We start from the raw sequence: 20,438 nt of genomic DNA on the forward strand, positions 1-20,438 counted from the left end.
CCGCTTTCCAATTGGCTGATGGCGAAGCATTTAAAAATGAACCGCCACAAGCGGCTGCTGGAGTAAAAGGTTCTGGTTTTTGACGGTGCGGTAAGTTTGAGGGAGGCGAGCAACGCTGGGAGCAAAGCGCACTGGGGATGTGAGTGTGGCCCACAAGTAAGGGAGAGGGATGGTGTTCTGCTTTGCTTTTACACCGAGTCTAACCCTTTTCATAAGAATCCGAATAGTCTGCATAAGCATAGAGCTGCGGCATCTAAAAAATATACCCGAGTCCTGATGCAGCAACCGGGAAAAAACTTCAGCAACGAATTGCTTCGGTAGAGCCCGCAGACAGCATGATTGTAGCAATTTCTTCCACTAATTATAGAGCCATTATAACTAAGAGCCATCGAATACTTTGCTTCCTAGATTTTTCTAATATTTTAAAGTTTGGCTACTCTCGTGCTCGTTGCAATGCCTTATGCAAAGAAGTCGACTTCGTATAAAATTATTTTCGCCTGTTCGGAATCGCCTATTTATCTTCGTTGGATAATTGCAGGTTGATTTACCTGTGGTTAAATTGGCAAAGTGGTCTTCAAGGAACAGCTATACTGGCTGGCTGAAAATACAGTAGGAAAAATGTGCTTAATCTTGGTATATTGTTGCCATGTGGGCTTATCCAACACATTGTCATAAGCTCTTGGGTTACACACAATAGTAAAAAAAAAATGGCTTAGGTTGCTATGTAAATGTAATTGCTGTACTGGGTGAAGTCAGTGCTGAAATTCAATCAAGTATAGAATAGGTGAAGCTTTGCAAAATAAAAGAAATTTGGATGGTTTTAATTATTGCTTTTTAGTTCAGTTTCAGTTTTTAATTTTAGTGCCTTATTAGAGACTAATGTGAGATGAGTAATAGATATGCTAAGAAGGATTTTTGTCCTCTAGTAGGCTGCTCTGTTTTGCTAAGATGAAGTTCTTGTGGAGATGGTTACCAGCATCAAATTCCTGGGTGTGCAGTTAACAAATAGGCTGGCTTGGTCACTCAACAGTGAGACTGGTGAAGCGGGCACAGCAGTGCCTGCATTTTCTGTGTCGCATGAGAAAAAGCACATCTCCTATCCTTACCACTTTCTACAGAGCGACTATTTAGAGCATCTTGTCATACAGCATCACAGTCTGGTTTAGAAGCATCACTGCTTTAGACAGGAAGGCAATGCAGAGAGTGGTGAGGATGGCTGAAAAGATCATTAGCAGTTTCTTCCCTTCCATCTAGGACAGTGGTTCTCAACCGTTCTAATGCCGCGACCCCTTAATACAGTTCCTCATGTTGTGGTGACCCCCAAGCATAAAATTATTTTTGTTGCTATTTCATAACTGTAATTTTGCTACTGTTATGAATCGTAATGTAAATATCTGATATGCAGGGTGTATTTTCATTGTTACGAATTGAACATAATTAAAGCATAGTGATTAATCACAAAAACAATATAGCAATGCTTGATGGAGAAGCTTACTCTTCCTTGCTCAAAAATGTTGGGAGGGAGGGAAGGGGAAGGAAGGAAGGAGAGATTGAATGGGAAAGGAAGGAGATGGAGAAGGAAGGAGATTGAAGGGGGAAGGAAGGAAGGAGAGAGATTGAAGGAAGGAGATGGAGAAGGAAGGAGATTGAAGGGGGAAGGAAGGAAGGAAGGAGAGAGATTGAAGGGGAAGGGATGGAGATGGATGGAAGGAAGGAAGATTGAAGGGGAAAGGAAGGAGATGGAGAAGGAAGGAGATTGAAGGGGGAAGGAAAGAAGGAAGGAAGGAGAGGCAGATTGAAGGAGAAGGGATGGAGTTGGAGATGGAAGGAAGGAAGGAAGATTGAAGGGGAAAGGAAGGAGATGGAGAAGGAAGGAGATTGAAGGGGGAAGGAAGGAAGGAAGGAAGGAAGGAGAGAGAGATTGAAGGGGAAGGGATGGAGATGGAAGGAAGGAAGGAAGATTGAAGGGGAAAGGAAGGAGATGGAGAAGGAAGGAGATTGAAGGGGGGAGGCGCTGCCAAGGACGCACAAGCAGCTCCGCACAATTGCCCGGAGAGGGGGGGAGGCTCTGGTGGAGAGCCTGGTAGAGAGCCAAGTGGCGGCACCTCCAGGGCGTCGGAAGTCGCGCAGAGGATCCATGCCTCGGAGCCGCCGGCCGCCCTCTCACACCCGCCAACCTGGAGCCCCCCATCCTCATCCCAGCACCTCTTGCCCTCTCCCAGCCACCCCGGGACCTGTCTGCCCCTCCAGCCATCACAGCAGTGGGGTTGCGGGAGCCCCTTTCCACGCTGCACAGCCCATCACAGTTGGTTCCTAAGACCATCGGAAATATGTGTTTTCTGATGGTCTTAGGTGACCCCTGTGAAACGATCGTTCGACCCCAAAAGGGGTCGTGACCCACAGGTTGAGAACCACTGATCTAGGACATAGCACATAAGCAATGCTTGAGCAGGGTCCGCAAGATTGTTTCGGACACTACACATCCTCTTCATGACCTGTTTTCCTTGTTACCTTCTGGGAGGAGGCTCTGGGGTATCCGAAGCTGAACACCCAGATTCAGTCACAGCTTTGTTCCACACAGTATTAACCTTGTGAATTCTAAAGCTTCCTCCCGTTGTGTATTCAAGATGGACAGTGATTAATATTTATATGTTACTTATATGTAAGGGTGTAGGTCTAGACATACGTTGTATATAGTATGTTTTAAATGTGTGTTATGTATGTGTACACTTTTAGAGGAAGCAACTAAATTTCATTTTTTTTAATGCGTGCTATTGTGCTCACAGGAAAAAATGACAATAAAGGTTATCTAATCTAATCTTCTTCCTTCCTTGTCTTTTGGCCTTTCAGTATAGTAGACAATTATTTAATTGACAAAAACTATTTGATAAACTTTATGCTGTCACTCCAAGTTTGTATTGATCCAGAGGTAACAGATTATTTGATCATTGTCTAATTTTTAGCTATTCATTCATTTGGAAAATGCCTATTCACAGACTTAGGTGGCTTACAGTGATAAAATGAGCTGCAACAATACTAAATTAAATGTATTGATAAAAAATTCCTATTAGCCTAATTATGATTCTTTATAAAAGAGCACCTTTTTACTCTTTCTATTAACAGATAAGATATAATCTTGACCTGGAGATATAAACTGCCTGCCACCAAAAAATCCACCAGTGCACACTGGTGTCTTGGAAATAAGTGCCTGCGGTGCTCTTTTAGCTAGGACGTATTGGGAATATGGCCCTGAAGGTGGCAAAGAACCAATATATAGAAGGCTTTATAGGTAATAGCCAGCAATCTGAAATGGACCCAAAAGCCTAATCTAAGCCAATAATAGCTCTCACAACATAAATGTTACTTTGCTAAGCCACATGGTTTACCATTATTCAGTGGTAAGTGGATTCTTTGCTAGCTGTAGCTTTTAGGTTATTTTCAGGGTAAACGTGGAGAAAATGATGGTAGTCAAACTAGGAGATGTCAAGGGCATAAGTCATTGTGTTCAGTGTCAACTAGTCCAGGAAAGGTCAAAACTGGCAAGCATGGTGAAGCTGACCAAAGATTTCTCTGACTGAAACTTTTATTTCCTGATCTAGTAAGAATTGTGAATTTAGGAGACTCCTGTGACTACTCATCTCTATGGCGACATAGAGAGCTCACTTGACAAAAAACAAAAGTAACTTAAAATGTATTCTTCAGGCACATTAGACGTTAAAAGTCAAGGTAGGTGTAGGTCTATGAAGAAGAAAAAGTGGTGAATTGGTAATAGGGTAATGATGAGAGATCAGAATTGCTCCTATTCTGCCCCCAAGAGCCATGGCGCAGTGGTTAGAAGGCAGTATAATTCTGCTGACTGCCGCTAGTTCGATTCTCACCAGTTCAAGATTGACACAGGCTTCCATTCTTCTGAGATTGGTAAAATGAGGACCCAGATGACTGAGAGCAATATGCTGACTAAACGACTTAGAGAGGGCTGTAAAGCATAATGAAGCAGTACAGTATATAAGTCTAAGTCTATTGCTATTTTATGACTATCTTGTCTTAGAAGGGAAATGGAGCCCTAGTTGCTTCTTATTAGGTCAATGGGGGGAAGGAGAGAACTCCAGCCTCAGTGAGGCAAAGGGTAAGAGAGAACTTAGACAATTTAAAGAACTAAAAATGTCAGATGATTGCACCCTACAATACTGAAGAAACTAATGGGAACATTTGCTAAACTTGTCTCAGGAATTCTTGGAGGTGAGGCTGGAGGAGAGCAAATATTGTCATCTTCAAAAAGAGGATGAAGGAACATATGAGAGACTTCAGAATTTTCAGTTGGAAATCTATACTGGAAAAGATTAGATTACAAAGCAGGATGTTTGTGAGCATTTCAATAGCATGGTGCTGAAGTAAGATCATATATATACTTGTGCCACACTTTAAAAAAATAAATTATCATTAAGATGGATAGGTTCAAGTGATGGCTTTTGGATTGGTGGGGAGAGCTACTGCTTTTAAGGACTGTGGCATCATTTTATTTCTCGAGATGTTTACCTTCCATGCCCAGTTCATATCCTCTCTGGCCATGTTTACAAACCAAGAAGGGCATAATTATAAATAATGGATCTCTTTGCACAGAGGTTGCTGTCCACATTCTCAGATGTCACAAGCTTGAGAGTATCTTGGTAATCTCACAAAACACGACCTTGTAATTTTATGAGGTAATATGAGATTGTCATCTAATGGGCCTCTGAAGCAGTGCTTTTTCAATTGCTGTCCCAATTGGAATTTCAATCCCATGAAGGTCCAGTCTGCTGCTGCCTTCCTGGTTTTCAGGAGAGCAACTAAGACCTGGTTATTCCATCTAGCACAGGAGGCGGGCATTTTATCAGTGAAGACTGGAATATGGTGATCACATGATTGTGTATATTTTTAATTGAATGTCAGTCTTGTTTATAGTGTGGGTGGGTTTCTTATTTTTGAGAGGATGCTTTTTATGTTGATCTTAATTGTTGACTGTCCAGAGCTTTTAAAAATGGGAGGTATATAAATTAAATAAAGAAAATGCCTGGCAAACTAGGCTTTGGCAATTAATGGTCACTGCTGTACAGACTGTATTATTTCAGGGCTTTGTTTTATATTACTTTTATGCTATTTTTATGCTTTTATGAAATAAACTGCCTGAAATTGTTCCGACTCTATAAACAGAAATAAACAGTTAAGACTTTAAAAGTGAGCCCTATTCATATAATTAATTTAGACGATAAATACATTTGTCAAGGAATAATTTGTTTATAATTTTTTGAATTCCTATGCTGATTCTATTTATCATATGTCAAATATAAACTATTTTCCCCTGTGGTGCCCTATCATTAAGCTTCCTGTTCTCAGTTACATTGTTTTCTGCTTATGATTCATTTTCTAAATGTTAAACATAGTGATGACTGACTAATGGTTACTTTAGCTAGAATTGATGGGAATTATAGGCCAAGTACATGAAGAGACCCAAGTGGGAGATCTTACTTTATCATCTTTGATATTCAACTTCAAAGCCAGTTTTTCAAAAATCTTGAACTGCAGTGCCCAGATTGGATTCTATCTTATATTTAAGTCTAATACTTTTCTCCACTATGTTCTTTTGTCACAGTTAACTTGATAACCCATTTTAGGTTGTCTTTAGTTTTGCTTCCTGTCCCATTTTGTATTTTTAACTTTTGCATTTCCTTCCATTGCTGCTGTCTTCCTTATAGAAGCCATTTTAAATTCTTAATATTTGCAAGTTGTACAATTTTAACATTTTATTTTATTTTTATTTAGGATAATGACTCTTCAGCAAAGCATTTGGAATATGATTAAATGTTTCCGAAGAAATTGGCGCTTATTTTCAGATTCAGAAAGGACTACAGTGTGTGGGGCAGATTGCATGCTGATGGCTTTGCACTTATCTGTTGCCGAAATCAATAAGAAGGTTAATATATATTGATTTTAGGGGCATTTTACAATAGGTCAATGGGTCCATAAGTCATCCAAACATGTTTGAAGGGTATCTTAATAATATTTTGTTCATTCTGATATTTGGGAATAGAAAAATATTTTATTTTGAAAAACTACTAAAGGATTCATCAAAATCTTGTTATTTGCTTTGATTAGCTGCCTCCTAAAGAGTTAATTTAATAGTTTGTACATCACTTAGGCTTCAAACAAACTGCAGTTCCTAAATTTGCTATAGTAAGTTCTTGGTTTAAATGAGAAAGCATAGTTCTTATGTTTATGGCAAAAAGGGTGGGTATGCACATTCAAACCTCACAAACATCTGAATGAAGAACACGTTTTCTGTTACATAGAGAGACAAGGTTATATAGTAGTTAGGATATTATAGTAGTTAGGATTTTGGAAGACCCAAAAATCATTAGGGGAAATTCAATAGGTTTTAGGTTGGTCGTCACTTTCAGTCCAAGTAGGAATGTTTTAGTGTTGACTTCCAATTATGGAATACTTTCCCAAGGGAAACACAGTTAACCTCTGGGTTTTAGAAAGTTAGAAATATAACTCATGGCATTGGGGGCAACCAGTGCACAAAGACTAGAACAGGACTTTTCAACCTTTTCACCCATTGTACCACTTTTAGGATATGGCAACATCCGAGTACCACCAGTCGCCTAGCAAGGTGTCAAAAACTTGATCAAAAAAAAAAAGGAAAAAAGTGATAAAGTACAGTATCCTTGACTTACAACAGTTCACTTAGTGACTGTTCGAAGTTACAATGGCACTGAAAAAAGTGCCACCCAAGCCACAGCCGAGCAAGACACCTGCCTTCCTGCCCGGTGGCGCTCTTTCTCCTGTCTGAGGTTTTCATTGTTGTGAGCATTTCTGTTGAGGATTGGCAGCGGGGGTGGGGTGGGGGGTGTTTGGTTTTTAATTCCCCCATCTGCTGGGTGGTTGCAGCAGGTTTTGGTCACTTCACATGACCCTGGGACACTGTGACTGTCATAAATATGAATCAGTTGCCAAGCATCTGAATGTAAATCACAAGACCCTGGAGATGCTGCAACATTCCAGCTGATCGATGCTTCTGGGCTCAGCAGAAGTACCAGGATCAGCGCCGAGCTCCAGCTGGAGCCTGGCGCTGATCCTGGCGCTTCTGCTGAGCCCTGACAGCCCTGAAAAAGCATTAATCAGCTGGAAAGCGGCACTGATCATGGTGTTTCCGCTGAGCCCTGACAGCCCTGCAGCTCCAGCCATCTCTCGCTCAGGGTTGTGCAGTGCTGCCACCGGTTCAGATTATTCCCCTCCCCCACTACCACTTTTCTAGGATGGTCGCGTACCACCTGCCAGGTGCCAATGTACCGCAGGTGGTACCCGTACCACTTGTTGAAAAGCCCTGGACTAGAATACTTTTTAAATTGCTGCCAGTAACTTGCTTGGTTTTTAAAATTTTTATTGGATGATTTGATCATTATATGGTGATCTGTGGAAGGAAAAGGAATATATTAAACAATTGTTGTTAACACTGGAATCATTTTTTCTTTAATCTCTCTTCAACTGCTTGCAGTTGAAAGATGAAGTATCTCATCAAACATTTCCAAGAAAATTTATTTTCTCTGGTGAGATCAACCATAGAAATTTTATGCTCAAAGGAATTTATGCTGTAAAATTGTAAGCAGAGGAAAAATAAGGGAAACGTAGGAAGTAGATCATTTTCAGCTTTATCTGTAATTTCATAATGCAACTTAAATATCTTTGTTTATGCCTCTATTCCCAACGTAGTGTATGTAAAATAATGTATGTTTTAAACTGAAAAGCTAGACTTGTTAGTCTGACTAACAGTTTGTCAAACCAAGTATAAATATTACCTTTGCCTCATAAAATATGATATGACCATGATATGAGTTAACCATGTGCAGTTATAGAAATGTTCAACTGTCTTTGGTTTATTTTATCTATTAAGGAATAACATAGACACTCTGGGTCATGAGTATCCAATATTTTAGCTTGCTTGGGGTTCATTGAGTGAGGAGGAGTTGTCTTGAGCCCCATATAAAATATATAATATAGCTAAAGTATCTAAATATATAATAATGTTAAAAAGTTTATGATAGTGTGGAGCCACATTATTAGCTGTTGAGGGCCACATACAGCCCCCAGATTGGGGGCTGCTGTAAATATATATAAAATATTCAGTGAAAGTCCCAAATAAAGAAGCCAAATAAAGAAAATGATCCGGTAACCTACTTAAAAAAGAATTTAAAAAAATGTAAGATTTATAGAAGTGCATCTCTTACAGCAGTGTACAAAAATTAAAAACACCATAACAATATAAATGCATGAAGTTTTTGTTAAAAAGTAACTCCAGAAGAAAAAAACTACATCACAAAAAGACCTCACATAACTGTTGACCCAAATGCCTGAGGGAAAAGCTAAGTCTTCACAGAGCCTTGTGAAAGGCTAACAAAATTGATGCCATTTGTTTTTCTGGGGAGGTTCTGTTCCATAGGACAGGTATAGCTGCAGAAAACTGTAGCTTTCAAAACTGTAAAAAGGCACCCACATTGAAATATTAATAGAAAATATATTCAGATTCTGCAAATTTTAAAAGGATTGGGAAGAAAATCTATAAGAGAAGCACTTAATCATTTTTCCATAGTTACATCTTTAAAATGCATTCATCAGTGTCATGCAAATAAATAAATAAATTACTTTTATGGAAAAACTCATTTTTAAACTTTGATACAAAATATGATTACTACAAAATGTTAAAACTGCAAAGTTTTAAGAATTGTAGATTGTTCTTCATTTTACCCTTCTGAAATACAATATTCTTGTTGTCTATCACTGACTAAAGCTGTTGAACTTTATGAACTTCCTTTATGAATTAGCCAGCTGGCACTTGGTCCTAGCAAAACATTTTCTGAGTTCTACCACAAACTCTTGCAGTCCTTTCTATGAATAATATGCTGTCATGGTGGGCACCTGATCATGAAAACTGATATTTGGACAGCATTTTTATTTGGATTTAAATTGTTTTTACAATACCAGTATAAACAAATTTAAGCCCTGAAAATTCCTCATCTTGTGAGAAAAGATTTTGCCTGAATTATATTGGAACTTAACTAGCTGTTGCACTTCGAAGAACTGGTTTCAGAAACATTAGTGAAAAATATATATATTCCACTATCTTTAAGCTGCAATCTTATACCATGTGGAACAAACCACTTTAATATCCAAAAAATTCTAATAAATCAGACTAACCTACACTTAGATCTCTTTTATTTTAATGGGGAAAATAAAACTTTAGAGCAAAACTTGAAACAAGTTGAATGTTTTGTTGGAACAAAAATTCCTCCAAGTGCTGTGGGATAAAGCAGCAAACAGAGAAACTTAATTATTATTTGATAATATAGTATAAGCACACAGAAACTTTCAAAGCACTATAGTATTACTGTTCCTAGTAAATCATTCAATAATTACACTGTATAAATGTAATTCAGCAACCAGTATAATGTAAAAACATTCAATCCTTTTATATGTTCACCTGTCACATTTCCTTTCTATCTTGTCCTTCAAGAAAATTCTCCCTGCTTTACCTTTCTCACAACAATCAAGGCTTAGTTGCCTGACAATTCAATTATTAACTTTAATTGCTTGGTGAAAAACTACAACTTTTCTTTCATGAGAAGATGGGCAGAGCCCAGACTACCCATTTACCAAAGCAACAAAAATAACAAATGGCAACCATTATCTTCTCTGCTATTTTGCTCCCTTGTTTTCTATTTCCTGCATATTTTTTGCAGTATTTTATTAATTTTCTAATTTTATATTTAAATATTTAAAAAGCAACATGGTGGCTGGGTTAATCGATAATTCAATAGCATAGAAAAATCTTTAGTACAAACCTCAAGGTACCACATCAAATATTTCCTTCTTTTTCCCTTAATATCTACTTATATTTGAACTAATACAGTTCTTACTATATCAATTGAGTAAAATTGCATTATTACATTTATCAATAAATTTTTAGCTTATACATATCCTAGTTGTTTTTACATTCAGTTTTTCTAGACAATCAATGTCCTGTTATTAGTTTTTCCCAATTTTTAGTTTCCCATCAATATTTAAATTTAACATTTGATATTTATAATTTCCAAGTTTTAGGTAACCAAAGTTTCCTTTATCTTAATTCATAACAAAGTCTAATATTCAAGATACACATCTTATCTATTTAAGTATATTCTATTTCCCACCATCTTGCACCATCTAGTTAATAATACAGTATAACATCCTTATTTTCAACTAATTTCAAAATGTCTTAAATTTAATGACCAAAATTTCCCTTATTTCAACATCAAATAGTTCCTCTCTTTTTCCCTTAAAATCTACTGTCTCATATTTAAACTAATACAGTTCTTATTATATCAACTAAGTAAAAACATGCTTATTACATTTATCAATACATTTTTATCTTATACATATCTTAATTACTTTTACTTACAATCTTTATAGACAATCAATATCATATTTATTTGTTTTCCTCAATTTTTAATTTCCCATCAATATTCCAGTTTAACTTTTAATATTTATACTTCCATGTTTTAGGTGACCAATTTTTCTTTATCTCAATTCATAACAAAATCTAGTATTCAAAGTATACATCTTGTCTATTTGAGTATATTCTATTTTAATTAGTAATATAAATCCTCTCTAATAAATCAAAATCCCAATTTTCTTCAGCCTTATTTTTGCTTTCTTCCTTTGCCATCTTCCATGTCAGTGCTTTTAAGTCATCAAATAGATCTCCCTCTATTGTTATATATATTATGTGAAATAAGAGACACCATCCAGTCACCATTTTTTTGGAAGGGCTAACGAATTGTCTATTATTCCAAATCCCCATAGTTGTCCTGATATGTTTGTCTTCCCTTCGGTCTGTTCTTCTTGCTCCTCAAATTTCTTCTGATTTATATAGAAAGTCTTTTCCATTTTCAGTGCTGTCAGTCCCTTTTCTGGATTTTCCATTGACTATTTGTTGGTCAGTTGAATACTCTATCATAGTACTTAATTGTTTCACTTCTTCTGTTATCTTCTGCGTAATTGATTCTTTAATTGTGGTCAATATTTGGGTTTGTATATCTAGAATGACATCTTGTTCTTTTCTGTAGCATCTTATTTCATCACAAGCTGAAAGAATGGTTTATGTATTGTTTTCAACATAAAAAGAATCTGTTCCTGGTCTTCATCAATATTATTTTGATGGTGTGTTAAGTTAAGTGTCATGTGTCTGACTAATGAAACACTTCAAAGAACTTTCAGGCATTGTTTAGCCTAAAAAGCCTTTATTAGTGTAATGGAGTGTCAGCACGGCATGGAGGGATGCCAAGATCTGAATTTCGCTTCGTTTGCACATAATCTTCCAGGCATTTCCCCTCCCCTATTTTGGGGTCATGATTCACATCTTCCAATTAACCTAGAGGGCAAAGATTCACTTCTGTTCCTTTCCGCATGCTTTTCCCTCCTTCTCTCAGTCTCATCTGAATTAACTCTAAAAATACCAGACAGTTCTGCATATTTTGTCAAAGCAAGAATATTCAATATTAGCAGCGTTGACATCGCCCCCCCCCCCTTACAAAAAGGATAGGTCCTGTATGTGAACAAAAGTATAGGTCAGGAATTATTTCTTGGTTTGTTGGGGTGTTTCGCATGACGAGTCTGTCAGCTTTCACCTCACTGGATTTCACCCAGATGGCTTCAGACAACGGGTATCCCTTCCATTGTACTAGGTACTGCAATTTCTCTTTAAAAATTCTAGAGTCAAGAATATGTTTTACTTCATAGTGGGTCTGTCCCGCAACTATGAGGGGCCCGGGTGCCTTCTTGGGGGGAGGTCTTAAAGTGGAGCCCTGATAAGGTTTCAACAAGCTGCAATGGAAGACTGGGTGAATTTCCCTAAAAGTCTAGGGAGTTTTAGTTCTACAGTGACCGGATTGATGATTCTTACTATGGGGAAAGGCCCCAAGAATTTTGGTCCCAATTCCTTGCTGGGCAATTTGAGGCATAAATATTTAGTTGACAGATAAACCTTTTCCCCAACTTGGAATATTCTTTGGGGAGCCCTCTTTTTATCAGCCTGCTTTTTATAGGTTTCAAAAGTCTTTTTCAAAGCAGTCTTTGTGTTTCTCCAAACTTCTTTCCACCCCCTCACCTACTTGTCAAGTGTCTGGGAAGCGGAGGGCACCTGAGGGTATTCAGGTATTGGGCTGAACTCTTTTCCTGTGGCTACTCTGAAAGGCGTGTAGCCGGTGCTGCTGTGCACAGAATTATTGTACCCCACCTCCGCAAAAGGGAGGAGGTCAGTCCAGTTTGTCTGTTGGTAGGAAACATAGCATCTAAGATATTGCTCCACCATTTTGTTAGCGGATTCTGCAGCCCCATTGGTGGCTGTTGCTGCTGGCCCCATCCTGGTTGCTGGTTCATGCCCAGGGGTTGCATGTTCAGGGGCTGTGGCCACGCCCCCTGTTGCTGTAAGTACCTCAGCGGTTGCTGTACGTTTGGGGGCATTGACCAATCTCCTTGCTGTGGTCGTCCTCCCACCAGCTGCTGATCTCCTGGCTTCTGCACCACCCCAAGCTGTTGTAAGGCTTCTATTAGCTGTGGCAAGCTCAGATCTGCTGATCATCTACCTGTGGGGGGTGCCAATCTCTCCATTGCTGCAGAGGCCTCAGACTGGGATTCCCTCTCTCTTCAGGGCTGGAGTCCCTGGCAGGGGAAGACAGGATCTGAAAGGCTTTCTGATTTGCAATGGAAGGGCTGTAGGCTCCTCTCTGCAGGAATTGATTTCTGCTTTTCACATCTGGGTTTTGAAATCTTTCCAGTGACTCACCCAAAGCTTGAGTAGCAGGTGATTTGTTTGATCCCAGCTGGGAGATCTGCCAGAATTCAACTTCCCACAGCATGTTATCTGTTGTTTCCCCCTCTGGGTTATCAGCAGCTGCTGGGTCTTCAAGCAAACTCACTTTTTTCATGATAGATTTTCCTTCCCTGAATCTTTACCAGCTCCTCTCAAGCCTAGAGACAGCGGATGGAGTTCAGGACCCCAGGTCATTTGAAAAGGATTTTAGATCTTGGCATGATGTCATGTGTCTGACTAATGAAACACTTCAAAGAACTTTCAGACATTGTTTAACCTTAAAAGCCTTTATTAGTGTAATGGAGTGTCAGCACGGCATGGGGGGTGCCAACATCTGAATTTCGCTTCATTTGCACATAACCTTCCAGGCATTTCCCCTCCCCTATTTTGGGATCATGATTCATATCTTCCAATTAACCTGGAGGGCAAAGATTCACTTTTGTTCCTTTCCACATGCTTTTCCCTCCTTCTCTCAGTCTTGTCTGAATTAACTCTAAAAATACAGACAGTTCTGCATATTTTGTCAAAGCAAGAATATTCAATATTAGCAGCGTTGACATTAAGGGCTTTAAAGTCAGAGAATGAAAATAATTTTATAACTGGGTATAGGACACCACTGAGCTTCTCACAGCTGGTATTTGTCAAGGTTCAAAAAGTCTTATCTATAGCCTGGGCTTCAAGCCAAGTTTCCTGTAGACAGTACAATCAAACTTGGCCAAAAGATGTCACCAATGCCCTTTCTTTTTTATAAATAAAAACCAAAGTCTTCTGTAAATATAAGAAATCTTTTGGTTCCCAAATTTTAGAAGCATATAAATCCAGTTAGATTAAGGTTATTCTTTCAGTGTTTTAACTCCCTGAATAGTCAGTTGCCGCTATTCTTAGAGAGTGGGATAGAAGTTCCCTTCCATCTCACAGAGAGGAAGATGCTTTGGGCAGCTTTTACAGGAAAAGAAAATACTTGGGACTGAAGAGAGGTTCAGATCTCATCTGTGTTGCTTTAGAAGTGCCTAGTGGTAAGTTTGACTTCGACTGTCTGCAGCCTAGTGACAAGACATATTTCTATGGCCGGTCTTTCGTCCTCCAGTTTGGAGGGCTGCCCCGGATTGAGCAGAAGGGCTACCGCCCTCCCGCGATCAAGTGGGGGTCCCCTCGTCACCCCTATAGGGTGACTCTCGACCCTTTCCAGGGTCCCCCAGCGGAGCGAAACCGAACGCGAAAGATGGAGCTTGCCTTCCAGCATCTGCAGCGGCTGCGATGGCAAACCGGAAGTCCCTATTGCCAGCATATTTTATTCACAGGCAGTACTTGGCATTGGTTAAATTTATCCAATCAAATAGATGCAATATGTAGGAACCATCATAAATATCACAAGAATAAATCAGAAGATAGAAAAAATGATACACATGTAGGTGCACACCTGGGTGGCTTGGTTCAGTGTCATTGCTAGCTGACCTTACAGTGAAGAACACTTATAACTGTCATAAAGAAAATGATTAAAATATATCAGGAAAATTTAACAGTTAACTGATCACAATAGCTCTGTCATTTCAGGACAGTTAAGTTTGTAAACCATTTTTAGATCTTGACTGATGTTGCTGTAAAGCATTAGTACAGTCATTCTGAATAATTATTTCTTTTTTTTTATAGCTTTGTGGTGAGTTTAAAGCATCTCTTAGTGAAGTGATACTATCTTGGAATTACTTTGTTCCTGACAAGCTAGGCATATTACCTGAAAATTCAAAAACTCCTGAAAATTATTCAGACATCAGAAATAGTTATGCTAGCTTTTTAAAACGCTGCAATATGATGGATCTTGTAGATATATATATAAAATGTGAGACACTAGGACTGCAAATTGAATCCATCTCCTCTGTAAGTATGTGTCATTATTGATTTGAATATACAGGTATCAAATAAAAATTGTAAATCAGGGAAATTTTCTAGCTTTCAGTAAAGACATATTTTTAACAAACCGAGATTAAAACAGTCATATCTAACTTCTTAGGTGTGGTTTAATGGGGATTTTTGTAAAGTGCAGTAGTATGCTTTTTGATTTTATTTAAAAGACTGATAAGAAATGTAGCCAAAACAAAGATATTTAAAATATGCTAAATTACTTGAACAATAATCTTGAAGTTGCAAAAGCATAGATTATGTGGCTTAGAGCTACAGATCATTCTTTACATTGATGTATTTTTTGTAGAATTACTGTTGCTGAAGCCTTATCTAAACAAGATTTATTTATTGATATTTATAATTTATTTAATATATGTGTACATACACACATATATAATATTCATTTTCTATATAACTCATTGTTCCCAACATAGTACAATGCAACACTTGTAAAAATTACTTAAAATCTTATTAATCAAACATGCAGAAAAAAATAGCATTATCAAATACATATGTTAATCACTATGGAAAAATAAATCAATTTGGAAAAGCAAAATACAATGGACATTTCCTGGAATGCTACTCTATAACTTCAGTATTCATAGACAATAATGGTTACTTATAATAGTTGAAGAATGTATGTAGTTTATTCCTCCTTGTTGGACAGCCATTCAACTGAGTGAGGAAAATGTTTCATTTTCTAATTCAAGGAAACTGATTGCTTATAAAATATGCCTTTATTTAATTACTTCATTTCCTCTGGAATGGCAAATCTCCAAAGAAAGATACCATATAGAATACTGAATAGCCACATATTAGCTAAGGAGTACAGGTAATCCTTGACTTAAATTTGTTTAATGACTGTTTGAAGTTACAACGGCACTGAAAAAAAGTGACTTATGACCATTTTTCATACTTAGGACCGTTGCATCTCCAAGATCACATGATCAAAATTCAGATGCTTGGGAACCGGTTCATATTTATGATGATTGCAGTGTCTTGGGATCATGCAATCACTTTTTGTGATCTTCTGACAAGCAAAGTCAGTGGGGAAGTCAGATTCACTTAATAACCTTGTTCCTAACTTAACTGCAGTGCTGCATTTAACAACTGTGGCAAGAAAGGTCGTAAAATGGGGCAAAACTCACTTAACAAATATCTCGCTTAACAATATAAATGTTGGGCTCAGTTATGGTTGTAAGTTGAGGACTACCTATACTTTGTGAAAGTATCAACTTTAATGGAAACAGTGTTAGGATTTTAATTTTAATTCCTCTGCATGGAAACATGTTTGTGTTTACCATCTGAACATCCACAGAGTAATATATAAATGGTGCAATCTTCTTAAATTTTGTTACTTTATTCTACCTCTTGATATAGGAGGAAAGGTAAAGTCTATTACCTATATTTTCAGCCTTAAAAAGGATATTTTGACAGCTTTCAATACCAACGGTGCATGATTCACAATGGTTAACTGAAAGGTTTCCCTAATGGTCCAATATTGTAGGATTCTGTCAACAACCTCTTTTTTTGGGATAGTTACAATGATTTATGCAAGGATCAGGAGGTCCCCATAACTTGCTTCTCTTTATAAAATGACTATCAAGCTAACTATAATTATGAATTCTCTTCTTTGCAAAAGGTACAATTGTTAGAATTTATTGCTGGAACAGCAGATTTAACCATCGAGAACAATTCTACTAGTTCTGCACCCTCCACGCCAACGAGAAGAATGAACCAGGATAAGGAAGATGTAAGAATTGTGTCTTCTATTTTATTTCCTAACTACTATAAAATTTCTTATGAAAGATAATTATATTATAGTGACCTATGACCATAATAAATATTTCATTTGCTAATTATTATGCTAGCTGTTTTTCCCATTTTAATGGTTAGTGTCAAAGCCCTATTCTTTTGACTTATTGAACTCCCAAATGTTTTTTGGGGTCCTGCTTTAAACTCTGTATTACATGTTTTTAAAAGTCTGATCAGAAATAAAATGGAATGTTTTCAAAATATTTACTGGCTTTTGAATCAGTTAACAATTTAGCAATAATAGTATCCATTATCTATTGATCCATACAAATATTCTAAATGCGAGATTGTAAAGATTAAAAAAAATATATGATTAATATAAAATTGTGGTCAGGGCATGCTTATTTATGCTAATTCTTATCTAAAAACATGGCTGTGTAGCCTTGTGTGGGGGACACGGGCCCACATAACTGTGCGGCTGGCCGGCCCCATAAGACTCCCCCCCACCTGTATTAAAAACTGCTAATCCCCCATCTTGGAATTCTTCTATAAAATTTTTATAATGTTGATTTCTAATTTTAAAGTTTTTAATATTGATCTGAAATTTTGATTTTAATGTTTAATTTTACTGATTATATTGTACACTGCCCAGGAAGATAGGCAGTTAACAAATGTGAAATATAAACAAATAAATACATTTTTCAAAACAGTGTCAGTAATTTGAAAAATATATAGATCACATTTTACTTTATTAAAAAAGTTTCTAATAATAATAATAGTAGTAAAGTTGGAAGGGACCTTGGAGGTCATCTAGTCCAACCCCCCTGCTCGGACAGGAAACCCTACACCATTTCGGACAAATGGCTGTCCAGTCTCTTCTTAAAAACTTCCAGTGTTGGAGCATTTACTGTTTCTGGAGGCAGGTTGTTCCACTGATTAATTGTTCTCACTGTCAGGAAGTTTCTCCTTAGTTCTAGGTTGCTTCTCTCCTTGATTAGTTTCCACCCGTTGCTTCTTGTCCTGCCTTCAGGTGCTTTGGAAAAGAGCTTAATTCCCTCTTCTTTATGGCAGCCCCTGAGATATTGGAATACTGCTATCATGTCCCCCCTTTGTCCTTCTCTTCGTTAAACTAGACATACCCAATTCTAGCAACCGTTCCTTATATGTTTTAGCCTCCAGTCCCCTAATCATCTTTGTTGCTCTTCTCTGTACTCTTTCTAGAGTCTCAACATCTTTTTTACATCGTGGTGACCAAAACTGGATGCAGTATTCCAAGTGTGGCCTTACCAAGGCATTGAATAGTGGTATTAATACTTCACGTGATCTTGATTCTATCCCTCTGTTAATGCAGCCTAGCACTGTGTTGGCCTTTTTTGGCAGCTGCAGCACACTGCTGGCTCATATTTAGGTGATTGTCTACTAGGACTCCGAGGTCCCTCTCACAGTTACTACTATTGAGCATGGTGCCACCTATGCTGTACTTGTGCATTTGGTTTTTCTTGCCTAAATGTAGAGCCTTGCTTTTTTCACCATTGAATTTCATTTTGTTAGTTAGTGCCCAGTGTTCAAGTCTGTCCAGATCCTTCTGTATCTGAAGCCTGTCTTCTGTAGTGTTGGCTATTCCTGCCAGCTTGGTGTCATCTGCAAATTTGATGAGTTCCCCATCTATCCCTTCATCCAAATCGTTGATGAAGATGTTGAAGAGTACTGGGCCCAGAACAGAGCCCTGTGGCACCCCACTACACACTTCCCTCCATATAGATGCAGTTCCATTGAGGACCACTCGCTGAGTCCGGCCGGTCAGCCAGCTACGGATCCATCTGGTGGTGGTTCTGTCTACCCCACATTTTTCTATCTTGTCAAGTAGTAGGTTGTGATCTACTTTATCAAATGCCTTACTGAAGTCCAAGTAAATTATGTCCACAGCATTCCTCTGATCCACTAATTTTATCACTTGGTCAAAGAATGCAATAAGATTTGTCTGGCATGATCTATTTTTGACAAACCCATGTTGGCTTTTAGTAATGACTAATTTAGTAATACATTGTTACATCATATTTTTTGAACGAATCTAGAAGAAAAATGATAAGATTGTGTTTTAATTGTAGCTGCCATTAATGGTGAAGAAAACTTTGTATGCATATTTAACCTTACTGGTTAATTCCAAAAATGATCTGGCTTTTGCTCACATTTTAAACATTCCTGATAGAGGACTTGGAAGAGAGGCTTTTACTGACCTAAAGCATGCTGCCCAGGAGAAACAAATGTCTATATTTCCGGTATGTATGAGAGATTGCTTTGCTTTGCTTTGTGTTGACATTGAATAGATGTAACAAAATAGTCTTAGATGGTTGATTCCCCCACTCAAAAGTTAACTTACGATTCTTTTTCTAAGTTAAGCAAATGTATATAGAATATTATTTTAGGCTCATATAAAGATTACTTTAGTAAACAATTGATAGTGTTATTCATAAAATAATCATAGAATATGATAATGAAAAAATCTTTTTTGAATTTCATTATTTTAAAATTTTAAAGCTTTTTCATGATCATACACTATCAATATTTACATAACCCAAAAATATAAATATTACCATATTTTCCGGCGTATAAGACGACTTTCTAAAGCATGGAAATCAGCACCGAAGTCGGGGGTCGTCTTATACGCCGAGACATCTTATACACCGGAAATTACGGTAGTTTCGGGCGTATAAGATGACTTTCTAGGCATGGAAATCGGCGCCGAAGTCGGGGGTCATCTTATAAGCCGAGTCACCTTATATGCTGGAAAATACGGTATGAAGAAAAAATCATTATAGTGATTGAAATAAGCAACCTATAACAAAAAGATTAATTAACAACATTATGTAATTATAACTATAATTTATTATTGTTAATTCAATCATTGACCTTCTAATTAAATGCAGTCCATTTCATAACTTATTGTATCATCTTCTCATTTTTGGAACACAGAGTTTTTAAAAAAATAGATAATTTTATACTGTGCAAGTATTCTGTCCCTTCAAATCCGTGTTGATTCCTGTCAACTGCCTGGCCAAGTTCCTGCATTTTTCTTGGCATGAAATTTCAAAATGGTTGGCCATTGCCTGCTTCCTGGGAGAGAAGGTAAATGGCCCAACATCACCCAGCTAGTTTGGACCTAAGGCAGGGCTACAATCCATGATTTCCCCATTTCTAGCCTGATGCCTTTAAACCACTTCACCAAACAAGTATTTCAGTTTTCTTTATAGTGACACAAAATTACCATGTGTGTTGCATTCAAGGCTAAATAAACCAAAGCTGTAAATGAGATATGTTTTAGGAATATAATTCAACATTGCATTAAGATACCTAATTATAACATTTCTTCCTTAAATTATATTAACATATGCAGTGGTTTGAAGCCACTATAGAATATAATAGAAATCAAATAATATCAGTTAAAGATTCTTCAAATTTCTTATCTTGCCAGAAATTTAATGTCTAATCCTTTTTAACTATTCCTTTGAGGAAATAATGATGAAATAATATTTTCCAATGAATTAATTTAATTTTTAAATGATATGAACTTGACTACATATTTTAACATCTGGGCCCAATATTTCTTTCAATTCATCATTTCACAACTCAAATATATAACTCATACTAACTTTCATTTTAGTATCTTATAAAATTGTATTGCTGGTTTCCACTTGATGGCTGCATCTCTTGAAGAAGTTAAGATGCAGGCATCTTGGTAGCTGCTAAAGCAATAAACCCTTGTTCTCTAATTAATATGTGTTTTTGTTATATATTTGGCCAATTATACAGTATATTGGAGATAAGTCAGAGTATTGACTTAAAACATTGTTTCTCAAGAACTTTAAAACAACCATTAAAATCAACTGATTTAAAATAGTAA

The 20,438-nt window shown here is 37.3% G+C and overlaps 1 protein-coding gene across 4 annotated transcripts in view; it reads left to right on the forward strand.

Moving 5' to 3' along the window:
- Positions 1-21: 21 nt before the first annotated feature.
- LOC120305864 (PARP1 binding protein) overlaps positions 22-20,438 on the forward strand; it is a 44,257-nt gene continuing 23,840 nt past the window's right edge. The window contains exons 1-5 of one of the 4 annotated variants that reach the window (XM_039338180.1): positions 22-90; positions 5,800-5,950; positions 14,534-14,758; positions 16,425-16,535; positions 18,646-18,816. In XM_039338180.1, the coding sequence (XP_039194114.1) occupies positions 5,804-5,950; positions 14,534-14,758; positions 16,425-16,535; positions 18,646-18,816 (654 nt within the window). In that variant the 5' untranslated portion in view covers positions 22-90; positions 5,800-5,803. Of the gene's footprint in view, positions 91-3,304; positions 3,399-5,799; positions 5,951-14,533; positions 14,759-16,424; positions 16,536-18,645; positions 18,817-20,438 lie in introns of those variants that run through there. The other 3 variants (XM_039338181.1, XM_039338182.1, XM_039338183.1) reach the window with 3 other exon arrangements.

Source organism: Crotalus tigris, unplaced genomic scaffold (assembly GCF_016545835.1).
Source record: "Crotalus tigris isolate CLP2741 ecotype Arizona unplaced genomic scaffold, ASM1654583v1 scf7180000017694.5664430, whole genome shotgun sequence".
NCBI lineage: Eukaryota > Metazoa > Chordata > Lepidosauria > Squamata > Viperidae > Crotalus > Crotalus tigris.